At 33.3% G+C, this 12,608-nt stretch overlaps 1 protein-coding gene across 1 annotated transcript; it reads right to left on the minus strand.

The window, feature by feature from the left end:
- Positions 1-1,446: 1,446 nt before the first annotated feature.
- On the minus strand, positions 1,447-8,518 carry LOC108778666 (uncharacterized). Its single transcript, XM_018545904.1, has 4 exons — positions 8,494-8,518; positions 4,861-5,099; positions 3,680-3,975; positions 1,447-1,867 (listed from the first exon to the last, which is right to left on the minus strand). The coding sequence occupies exons 1-4, from the start codon at positions 8,516-8,518 to the stop codon at positions 1,573-1,575; spliced, it is 855 nt and encodes a 284-aa protein (XP_018401406.1). The 3' UTR covers positions 1,447-1,572.
- Between the last annotated feature and the right edge of the window lie 4,090 nt (positions 8,519-12,608).

Consider the following 12,608-nt stretch of genomic DNA (forward strand, 5'->3'; position numbering starts at 1 on the left):
TCTCTATTATATTACCAAATAGCTTTTTAATTCAAATATTAAAATGTTTATTTAATAAATATTAAAATTTGAACAAAAATAGGAGTGAAATTTGAGAATATATAATTTTGCTTATGTCAAAAAATGCCCAGATTACAGACGGAGGGTTAAAAGGCATTAAAAATTACTTTAAAGAAACCAAACTGGTATGATTCGTATAAAAAAGAATAAATACTAAATATATTTTAATAAAAATAATTAAAATTTATAGATAAAAAGTTGAACTGTTTAACAAAGAGATTTATAATTGAATGGGTCCAATAGATTTACCGCCAGCTTTGGAGAATTAAAACCACGATTGAAGTTTCGAGCGTTCGCTCAATTGCATAAAGCGCGCCCCACTTGTGATGTTCCGCGCGGAATAGACAGTTCAACGAGTGATGACTCGACTCACAATTGTCATCTCCTCGTCGTATAACTGCAATTCGGCTTATATTACCTGAGATTCGTCCCAGTTACCATCTATCAACCGGCGCGGTAAAACTAGTTGAAGAACATTTTAATGAGTTTCCCGCGGCTCTTGAAGTACCGTGGAAAGCGACGCGGAAATATTTTCTTCGACGATACCGCAGCTCAGAATACAAGTTTATATTTGTTACTTTGGATCGAGTGCACTCGTCGGTATGTAAAACCTTCGTCTTTGTTGATTTCCACGTACAACTATTTTCAGAAAATAAATCAGCTAGAGACTCTTGTAGCAAATATGCATTCTGCAATTCTTCTTAGATTTTCTCATTTTACATGTTTTTTATATCGAAACTTTTTATCAACACCAGATATTATTTATGCATATTCGCAAATCGCAATATGTAATTATTATATGTATATATATGTATTATATGTATATACGATTTCATTCGCATTTCTTATCAATTTAACAGATGACCAAATCGATAACGTTATACCTTTCATTATCAATTTCGCGCTTCTTCTCATGACAGAGTTATCTTCGCTGAAATTTTACGTTAAGTATACGTAAATACATACATCATTACGTGACAAAGAGTACGATCACTTGATGTTACAAATACTTTGAAGAATTCTTTGATTAGTGAATTAATGAAATTCCCTCTTCTGATTGGTCAACTTGATGTTACAAATGCTTTCAAGTTTTCTTTGATATTAGTCAATTAATCAAATTCTCTCTTTTAAAATGATCAAACGCTTCAAAGCATTTGTAATAAGACCTCACCCAAAAGATAATATGATATCGTATAAAATCTTATTACAACCTGACATGATTACTCTAAATTGAGTCATGTACCGCAGTCGTTTTTCCCATTCATGACCCATTCACACATCAATTTCAGCATTGAAGGATTAACGAATGCTTAGTTGAAACGTCATCCCAGACTGTATCACGCAATGTTCTGTGTTTCCTTCATTGCTTGTTAATTTTTTTCTCGCGCGGGGCGGGTTGAAATTTAGACCCTTCATCAGGCCTCATCAGACATCGCTGAAAACGTTGCCGGCACCCAGACGATTGCCATCCTGCATCGATTCAGGATATCGACCAGGCGCCAGCAGCCAGCCTCACGTTTTAGCGAACTTGTAGACCACACCGAAAACCAGCACGCTCACCAGCATCAGCACCATCGCGGTCACCACTTTGGCGAAAGCGTTCAGCCCGCTCTCAGTCGGCTGCTGAGACCTCCCGCTTGGCACGCTCTGCTTGGCGGCAAGACCACGCGCTAGAGCAGGAAAGGCTAAACTCTGGGTGAAGGTCAACTTGTGGAGGGATTCCGACAGGGAGTACGGACCCACGGAACCGCGGGCTGCGGCTCTCAGTAAAGCATACTCCAAATCCAGAGCATCGAACATGCTGTATCTGCTAATGAAAAACAACCACGGTGATTTTTTAATTATTTTACACCACGCGTTATAATTTTAATACTTGTTCTAATTGTTTTACTTAATTACTATATACATACAGTATTTAAGTATATTATTGTAGATAATATATTCTTGATGCATCATTTTTAAAAATTAAGTAATATCAAATATATGTCATTCTTAAAAAAGTGATAAATTAAGAATGTGGGAATATAGCATGTTACTTAATAATTAATTAAGTATTGCAACAAAATATTGATAGTAAGATATTTTTTTTAATTATTAAAGCAAATATTTGTTGCCCTACAAACTTTAAAATTCAAGCAGCTTTATCTTCGTTAAAAATGAACAGAATTTAAATTAAAAAAATTTTTTAATTAGATTTTGAAGTTAAAAATTTTTATTTTTGGAAGATAACCATGTCTTTTGAATTTCTATGAGTTTGATCATTTTTACATATAAAACACTATGAGAAGGATAAAATAGAAAATTTTCTTATTGTCTCTTTGTAAGCTTGTCACGTGCCAAAAGAGATTCGTAAAATTTTCAACTTTCTAACGTGAAAATTACTTTATTAGGAAAAACTAAAATGGAGTCTCTCTTAAATTACCGGAATTAAAAGTTGTATCGTTCCGGCTTAGTCGGAAGCGCTGAGATGGAGGCGTATGTAGACATTGTCTCCAAATATTATATCAATGTCAAGAGTGTGATACCAACGTAATTAACGTTCACGGAGCGAATGAGTCAATTTTTCAAATCTTACAGCTTTCCTCTTTAAGTAAGATTTATTGTAGTTTCTCACCTCAAACCATAACACTGAGCACTGTGTATAATATGTTCCCATCTTTCTCGTTTTTCTGCTAAGGTAATGTCAATATTTAAAACTAGATAAATCTTTTAAAGATTTGTTATAAAAGATGTTTTTTTACATCTTAAGAAATAACGTCATCTCTCAATCACATTCAAATTGTCAATTTAATAGTCAGCAAAAAAGAACAAAATTGGGGCGCGGTCGATCTCAAGATTAGGGGAGAAGAGCGATTTTCTCGAGGTCCTCTTTATAGAAAGAACCACTCAGTGTTTGTGACAAGAACTCGTACAAGTGACGAATAATTCTACCACAGCACTTACATATACATGCGCGCGTGTTCGCATACATATACAATCGTAACGCTGATACGTCGTGACGTATATTTGCATCGTGTCAAGGTCGTTCCTTGACACGAGTCAAGACCGAGTTCGACATTGAACGCGTGCTCCACAATAGATTATTCCTGCCGTTCGGATATCTGAGACTTTGCTTGAAACGCGTATATATGCGGCCAAGGATAAGGTCAGAAAATAGAATACAGATATATTCGCCGATACTTCGTACCAACACAAGAAGATAAAAAAAAAGGATAATATTACTTGCAATAAAATACTTTTTGTATTAAACTTATAGTCACTACTCCGAAATCCTATTCATGACAATATGGGCTAACTTTATTACACTGAGAGAAAATATTCGCTCATACAGCACAGAGCATTCTGATGCAATGTTGCTATTATATAGCTAAAATGATCTATACTGTAAGGCGGTTAATATTTATAACTGCTTAGTACAATAATTATACGATTAAAATTTTTATAGTTACTGCTATAACGTTAATAATTATAATTATATCGCTTTTAATCATTTTATGTTATCAATGGTCATTATAGAGAAGAGAATTAAAGTAATTACAATAAAAAAATATAAAGATAAAAACAAGATTGGTTCATTGGCTAAAGGTAGAGTGCGATGAGAACATATCAAGTCAATTACCTGCTGCTACGTCTCCTGTCTTGTGAGTGCATTGACACGATCGCCGAGCTTGGCATCGATCGTAAACTGCTGGTGGTCGAACTGGAGGGACTTGGTGGCGCGGGTCGATCTTCGTGGTCCTCATCCAAAGACATTTTGTCCGGCGATGGCGGACTTTTTACTCCCATGTTATGGTGGTTGTAATGAAGATAATGCTGCAGTCGCGCGTGATCCGGATGTAACAGGCTGGCACGACGCGATTGCTGCGGCGTCATCGCCGGACTGTTGCAGGTGACACCGCATGGCGACGGCGACGCCTTTAACGCATTTCATAAAAATTAATTAAGGTTTTTTTTCCTGTTATGACAAGGCAAGAATTAATTCGTGCAAAAAGCTTTTAATGAAAATATGATCAACGTTGTTCTACGCGAAAAGGATTTTGGATTTTAAAACGTCCATTCTCACATTGTTAAACGTTGAAGGATCAATTAAACCAATTCCTTGAGTTAAATAACATTTTGTTATTTTACTTTCAAGTGTGTTGTAAATATTATTTTCATTCAAAAATTGTGTTTAAAAAGTAACATTCGTTTAATCAACTCATTCTTATGATTGAATTGCTTAGTTTCAAAGTAAACAGCTAAAACAGCATATTAATGTATATATACGCTTATTTTATTAATAAATAATAAAGTACTCTGCACTAACTATATACCGAGATTTAATTTTTCATATAATTAGTAGGAAGTCTTGTGAATCAAATTTACATTTTCTAAATTAAGTTCTTTAATTAACTTTATTGTTTTAGTAATTTCTTTGCAGATCGGAAAAAAGAGCCTTATAATGACGCTGAGACAGTGTAATATTTTGAGGCAAGGAATATAATAAAATTATGAATTATAACTTAAATTATAAATCTTACTCAAGGAAAAAGTTTAAGGTTTTAAAAATAGACCCTATCCTCTAACAGATGTTTATAATAAATAACATATTGAGTAGGAATAATGGTGAACTGTAGAAATGGTTAAAAATAACTTAAATTAGGTATAATTTCACATTATGACTTTAACAATGCAGTAAAGTTTACGGCATAAAATTGCTCTGAGAACACTTATGTTTAATTCACGCGAGCACTGTTTAAGAATATTGATTTATGTGTTTAGAGATTTGATAAGGAAAATAATATCACGTAAAAGTCACACCTGGATGGATTCGATACCGCTGTCGTTGACACTTTCCTGCACATCTGGGAACACAAAAGCCGGGGCCTGTTCGTCGGTATCGGCTCTGGGCGAATCGCTGGGCCATACCTGAAGAAGCGGAAGTGCCCCGCGCGTTTCGTTGCAGACTTCGGCGATGACAACGTTGCTGGTTGAGCAACCCGTTGATATCCCCGTATTGAGGCACAAACCCAACTCTCTCAGTGGCTTCTGCTGAACGACTTAATAGTTTTACAATTTTGTTATAAATTTTGTAATATACAGTGGCATGCAATAGTCTCTGGCCAAATAGATTTTTACGTTTTTTTTTTTTCTAAACTAAAGATCAAAGCAGTTTTTCTTAGTATAGGTATTACACAGTGTTCCCATTAAATAAGAAGACTGATATTTTTCTTTCATATTAGCAATCCTGCTTCTTGTTGCCATGTTTGATTTTGATCCTTTTCATAATCCAACTCGGACTGGCTCTGCGTTGCTTCAATCTAAAGTAGCAATTAAGTTAACCCTTTCGCCTGCAGGCAGGATAGAGATATATTTGTACAGAAATAAAGATAGCAATTTCTTTCTGGGCTCATTTTACGCGAAGGGTGAAGGATAGAACTATTTATACAAAAACATTAACATCTTTTTGAGTTTCACTAATCTGCATACCGCATAAAAAAAAGAGTGTAAAAGTGAAAAGTACATATATTTTCCATAAAGATAGCGAATTCTTTCGCTAATTTGATTTAAATCCAAAAAACATATTTTGATTAATTAATTATCTGCCATATGGAAATTTTGACTACACAGATTCGTGATCGGTGAATTAAATGTTAATTATTCCTAGAAAAAAGTCAGACACGAAAGGGTTAAAGTGTTAATAACTTCCTGTGTTGCTTGCATAATAAAAATGGAATCACACGTAATATCGCGAACAGTAATATACTATCTTTTTTATTCGCAATGTATACGCAAAGCTTCAGCACATCTTTTTTGTCACAAAAGTTCACAAAAAAGATGACTTACGCTGTATGATATTATATAGTTTCATTTTTGTTACAAACCACACAAACGTATCTTAATACTTCAAGCTGCTGCTCTAAACTGAAACAACGCTAGTTGTGCTAGTTGGGATTAGAGTAGAGAAAAGATCAAGGACGTGGTTAGTCATAACAGGTTGGAGGTTGCTAACATAAGAGGAAAAATCAATCCTATTACTTAACGAGCATACTAGCTGTGTATATAATGTATACCATTTAAAGAAAATTATAATACCATAAATGCGTATAAGAAATAAATGTATTTATACGATACAATATAATACCAGTCAAAATTTCTTTGTTTTCGTTTTTGAAAGAACACATAAAAAATTCATTTGGCCTGAGACTTTTATACACGTTAATATAAATTTTTTTAGAAGGAATGTTATTTCTTTTTTTTTGTTTTTTTGCATAGGTTCTTCAAATAGTTGGAAGTGTCGAAATAAAGTGCACTTTGATAATACTCATAATAATACCTTAAATACGAATAATAAAAAGGAAACAAGATTTTAATTTTATTGTTTGTGGCATGCACTTGAAACTGTATTGACTTTGAAATATTACGAGGCTCGCGTATATATTGTGCGACACGAGAACGCGAGAACGCCTTGCGACTTTTAGCTGCTCGATGACTGCCGATAATAAATATCGCCGCTAGAAACTTCGTAATGTCGCCGTAGCACGAGACAAACATTTTCTGCGTTCGCGCCACATAAAAGGCCGGTCCTTCACGGCTGGGTATTAGCATGTGAAATATTGAAAAGAAATATTTTTAGCCATGGTCGCGTTTCAAGAGCAGATTAATCGATGCGATACTCAGTTGTTTCGCTACCGCGAGCTTTACTTCCATCCTAATGACGTTTTAAAAAGAGTAATAAAAGTAACAGAGAGAATCTCTTGCATGTACTTGTTAATCAAAATGGAAGAATACCTTGACACACCTGACATGATGGAAACATAAATTCTCAGTTTGTCATCGCATAACGGAACACAAATTTTCACGGATTGTTATTGCAAAATTGTGATAAATTGAAACTTCCGTGTGATACGCTATTCTGAGAACATTTGTCACGAAATATCGTGCACATGCCTGCTTATCGTTCATTCGTAATCCCACAAAATATCTTTAAGGTCATATCAGAGATACGATTATATTAATATTTGTAACATATATACAGAAAAATTTTTAATATTTATAATTATATAATTGCATAGTGTAAAACGTTTTTAGTTATTACTGTAATATTTACAGTCATTTTCTGGAACAACCATTTATATTCTTCAGTATATAAAATAAATGTACACATCAGTTAGTAGACAGTTAGAGGACATAACTCAATTTATCGGACGAAATAACAAAAATTTTAATATTAAGCTTTTAATAAATGTATGACTATATATATATATATATATATGTATGTATATAAATTCGCCTACATAAATATAATAACAAATGTATTTAGAATTTAATTATATAGAATGTAATTTATTTAAAATATAATTATTAACAGCTTTATAAGGTGCTTATTTGCATCAATAATAATAAATCGTTTGTCAACTAATTAGTAATATTACTATTTTAGTTTCTATTTAAGACTGTGTTTCCAGTTGACAAATAATCGGTGTATAGTCTATTTAAATTGGAAATTGTATAAATTTACAAAAAATATTATTAAGCGCAAAGAATTATCTTGGTTAAATATAATATTTTCCATTTATGTGAATTTATTTAGAACCATACATATTATTAAAAGTTTTAATATTTAAAATTTTTGTTATTTTGTTTTATAATCATTTTCACTAATTGGTACATTTACCTTATAGAAATATAAATATAATTATTATAATTATTTTAATAAATATAATTATTATAATTATAATTGTATAATTCTTTTTTGTATACAAAACTACAAATAGAATTTTAATTACTAACATTTAGCAGTAATTAAAAATATTTTATCATACAATTGTAAACATGAATGCCAAAAATTTTTTTCAGTAAATCAAGAGACACAGTAGCACCTCGCGTTTATATTTTTCGTAAGGTACATCCATTTATATGAACGAAGTAGCGTATTCTTTACGCTGTTTTATCAGAAAGGAAGATGCTTGCTTCTAAAAATAAACTATTATTCTTTTTAAATAAGTCGATGTTATCAAAAGATGCATATATTAAGGAAGAATATAGATTTTTCCGATAATATTTTATGCGACTATTGAGAAATAACAGGCTCTTTATTTTTTTGAAATCTGAGCTTTTATCAATATGATTTTATTTAGTTAACGTAATTCCTTTATTGATACAACCTGGATGAAGCTTGGATCTCGAATAACATCATTGTGTAAACGAAAAAAGAACAAAAGTGATATATTTTTCAATCACGAACTATGAAAATAGTTTCAAGTTACTAAACGATACCGGTCAGATTTCATCGTCCAATTTAATGTAAATGTTTTTACACTGATGATTTGAAAAACCTGCATCATCGTTATGCCACGTGATCAGTCGAAATGAAAAAGTAAAGTACAATCTGAACTGTCATCTTCATAATTTCTCAATGAGTTATTATTCCTATCCTTGCTCGTGCCTCACCTTCGGCCTTTTCGCGCTGGAGCATATTCGTCGCAAGAGCTCTCTCTCTCTGTCGATCGAGCGATCTTGATTTTTATTAAAACCTGCGACGACGTGTTGTGTGCGGACAACGATGGATAATAATACATGGTTTAAAGTTCAAAATGTCTCGCACGTCTCGCCGCGCGAGATCGCATTCACGCAGACCGGTGCGCGTACATCTACAGGGCGCAATCGGGGGATAAACGGCTCGCTGGTTTCCGGTGCGACGAGCTTGCAAAGGTCGCTCCGGTGTACAAAAAAGCGTCGAGAAAAAGGCGACAGGCCGCAGAAGCATTGCAAAACGAATCGATAAAGCGCGAGTACGAGGAAGTGCGGTTGCTGAAAAACGCGTAGCTTATTCCGAAATCTGAATTTGCGTCTTCCTGTTTTCCTTTCTATTTCTAATTCTATAAGTCGATTTCTGTAGAATATATTTACTATAAAGGACAGTAGAGGAGAAAATGGTATATTATAGTTCCTCCATTTACATTTTATACAATAACTTTATTAATAATTAAGATTTAAAATTAAAGTATAATAATTACGTTAGTTAAAGTGTTATTCATTTTAGACTTAAAGTTATGAAATATTTATTACTCAGGACATTATTTTCTTTCAATTTAAGTATAGTAATTATATTAGTAATGTATTGTCTTATTGTCAGTCAGTCAATTGCTACATAAACTTATTCTGGTAGGTTTACAGCAGTAGCTTTATACTAATGCTTCATCCCATTTATGTATGGTATTCACATGCTTTCGCATTTAATGTAATTTTGTGAGAGTTCACAATAAATTAAATTAAATTAAATTAAGTTAAATTAAATTATTTATAAAAATGTGGCGTTACTGAATAATAAAAGAAACAATAATAATAATGCGAAATGTGAACATCAATAAAAATCAATTTAAAAAATTAATTTTATTTAAAAAGACACAGCATTTGGTTACAGTTGTATGTGAGCCATAAATAATCATACACATTCGCTACCTAATAGCAGAGGTATTAAGAGTAGGGACCATTATACAAGGACAATATAAATCCATCATTTCATTTATATTTCGAATACTTTTTCTATTGTGTAAAAAAAGGAATGATTCATGTCCTTCGGAGAGTAAAGTTAAGGGTTGACCAAAGAAGAAAATGAAACAGATCGATAACGCGCGAGCAGGAAGTGTGTGGCGATATGACGAAGGGTAGTACCCGAAATATATTAATCGAGAAATCGAAACACGAAGCTACACATTAATTAATTACCGCTCCGTGACAGGCGAAGGAAGAAAAACAACAGTCGCAAATGGAATGAAAATATTGAAAGTGTGTCGCATGTCCATCCTAATAGCTTTGCATTTTCTCCTTTTGATTCTTCTACGCTATTCCTTAATGTTTGCACTGACAAGCAAAATTCATCAAACATTTTCTTACTCTCACGCTAAAAGTCACGCTAAAAGTCGTTGAGAGAGGAATTCACGGTGTTTAAATCGATAATGCAGAGTTTTTTTAAAAGTACAAATTCGTTTTCGCCGTAATAAAAAGTTGACTCGTTGCAAAAACGTGGTATCTTTTCGATAGTAGAAGTCATCTGCCAAGCAATAAAAAAAATTAACTCGATTAAAAGTTAAAGCAGAAAAAATACCCATGTTTGTTTTATTCCTTTTTTTTTGGAGAGAGATTTCCAGAATTTACGTCGCGTCGCTCGTTACAATCGCGATCGATTCAGGCCGCAAGAAATGCAGCACAAATAATCGAACGTTACTTTGCATCCGTCACACTCGAACGCAATTTGCGTGCCAGATGTGTAAACGCTTTTCCATTCTCTTTTTTCTTACGAGACTTCCGCCAAATGGAAGTTGTGAGATGCGAACTTGGCGGCAGTCCAAATTGACCAGTGGAAACCGAACGCGAAAGAGCGCGAGAAAGACTACATGCGCGAGGAACAACTACAAGAATATGTCTTTCGGAAAGCCCTTTCTTTCATCTCCGACTTCAATTAATTTGAAATCGACGAGGAGTCGAAAGGTCTGCAATTGAGAGCATACGTCGTGGATCCGGCGAAATGAACGCAGCCCGCTTGAGAGTTGGCGAATTTTTACGTTCAAACAAATCTTGCAAACAGAAGTTATCAAACTTTAAGAGTCACTCCCCGAGTCAAATTCGTAGAAAGTTAAAGTAAATTGTGTCGTGCCTCTTGTGTCGAGAAACTGCTGCACAAATCTCGTAATGAGTTTTCCTGAATCTATTTAATTTAACAGCTATGAAACGCGACGATAAAAGTATCGTGAACTGCTCTATGGGTGAACCACACGATTCTGTCAAGATCAACAGGCCCTATAAAATTAAAAAATATAACTTTATAGTACAGCAAAGTTATTAAGTTAAAATAAATATTATATTTATTCATTTTAATATTTATCACATATTTGTTGAAGTCGGAGATTTAACTCCATTGTGATAATTATAAATGACTAGGCAGGATCAAACTATCAGAAATTCATAAGATTGCGAGACGATAAGTCTACTCTGTTTGAAAACGTCGCGATCCGAAACTTTCGTTTCCCCACATTTTATGACACTCTCCGTATTTTATGACTCCCACATTTTATGACTTCTCTATGATTTATGACACTCTTGCAAAAATATCGTATCCCTCGTGTGTATGTATGTCAGTTTTCGTGGACAGGTTTAAATAGCGATCACATACTTTACGTTACTATTCGATCGAACGTGGGGAGGAAGCTAAATACAGTTTTAATGCAATATACTCCTTTTGTGAGATTCCACCTAAGGTTTGAAAGGTCATTAGAAATGAATTACAAAGATAGCTAATCGATTGGAAACATAGAAGGGTGATTGTTAATAATACCAGGACGGAGTACCGATTCATTTAACTATAAAGAGACATGTGCTTGTTCGTGACCATGACTGTAGATCTCGTCTTCTTGCTTGGCCTTGGCACGCGTCGGCGATCGATGAGAGTAAGAAAAAAGGAGCGGAGATCGTTTTCCTGGCATAATGCCTGTCTTGACTGAATGAAAAGACTTTTGTTAAGAAACCATTAAACTTTCCAATGTTTTTCGTGCAAGTTTTCGGATATGAAAATAGTTTCGAAACAGAGTGAATTCATGATTTCGCAATCCATGACAGATTGAGCCTGTCGAGCCATTTAATTATCAATGGAGTTAAATCTCCAACTTCAACATAGATATTTTATGAAATATTAGAATAAATATAACTTATTTTAGTTTCATAATTTCGCTATATTTTATAATTTTACATAGCCTGCTGATTACGGGAAATTTTAAAAATGAGAGAAAACGAAAGAACTTGACTCTAAAGCACTGTTAAGTAATATAAAATAAAAATGTATGTCAAAGGAAGAGTTTCTCGTACAAAATATAAAACCGTCTGCCGTGTGTTTGTTACATTAATTTTCAAATTCCTTTAGTTTTAAAGCGCGGAAAGCTGCTTGTAAACTGAATTCAACAAGTTTTCGTAGCAGTCACATCTCAGTGTAATTTAATTCAATGTCGTAAAATACGTTTTAGAAATGTGTAGAAGTGATAAAGAGACAAAATATAGCGAGGTAAGTTCATTTTGCAAAACGCACAAAACGCTATAGGCGCAAAAAACTGTATAAATACAAAAATATGAAATATATTATTAGATAGTGAATTTGCCAAAAAATATACAGATATGTAAAGAAATACTTAAATTTGTTCTGTTTATTTGAGCAACAAGGTTATTGATCTATTTCGTGTGATATCAAATGTTTGCGTTGAAATAGTTGCGGTTTACCAATCGCTTAGGACATTCTCCTCGACCCACCTGTATGCTTCTTACGTAGTTGACTTCCGATAAGGAATGCGACAGATTTTCAATTAAGAATCGATTGATATTTCAATTTCGACGTTTTTAAGCACTATTTCTACATTACATCAATATACATATAGATTAACTTTAATCTCGGTTTAATTTATTCCTCATTTTTTTAATTTTTAAAAATTTTGAAGAAAATAAAAAATAAATTATTAGAGAGTTAAACGTAGAGTCATACAGATAGTAAAACACAGAGTCATAATTAAGTTATAATGATA

The sequence above is a fragment of the Cyphomyrmex costatus genome, unplaced genomic scaffold (genome assembly GCF_001594065.2).
Source record: "Cyphomyrmex costatus isolate MS0001 unplaced genomic scaffold, Ccosl1.0 scaffold120, whole genome shotgun sequence".
In the NCBI taxonomy this organism is placed as follows: domain Eukaryota; kingdom Metazoa; phylum Arthropoda; class Insecta; order Hymenoptera; family Formicidae; genus Cyphomyrmex; species Cyphomyrmex costatus.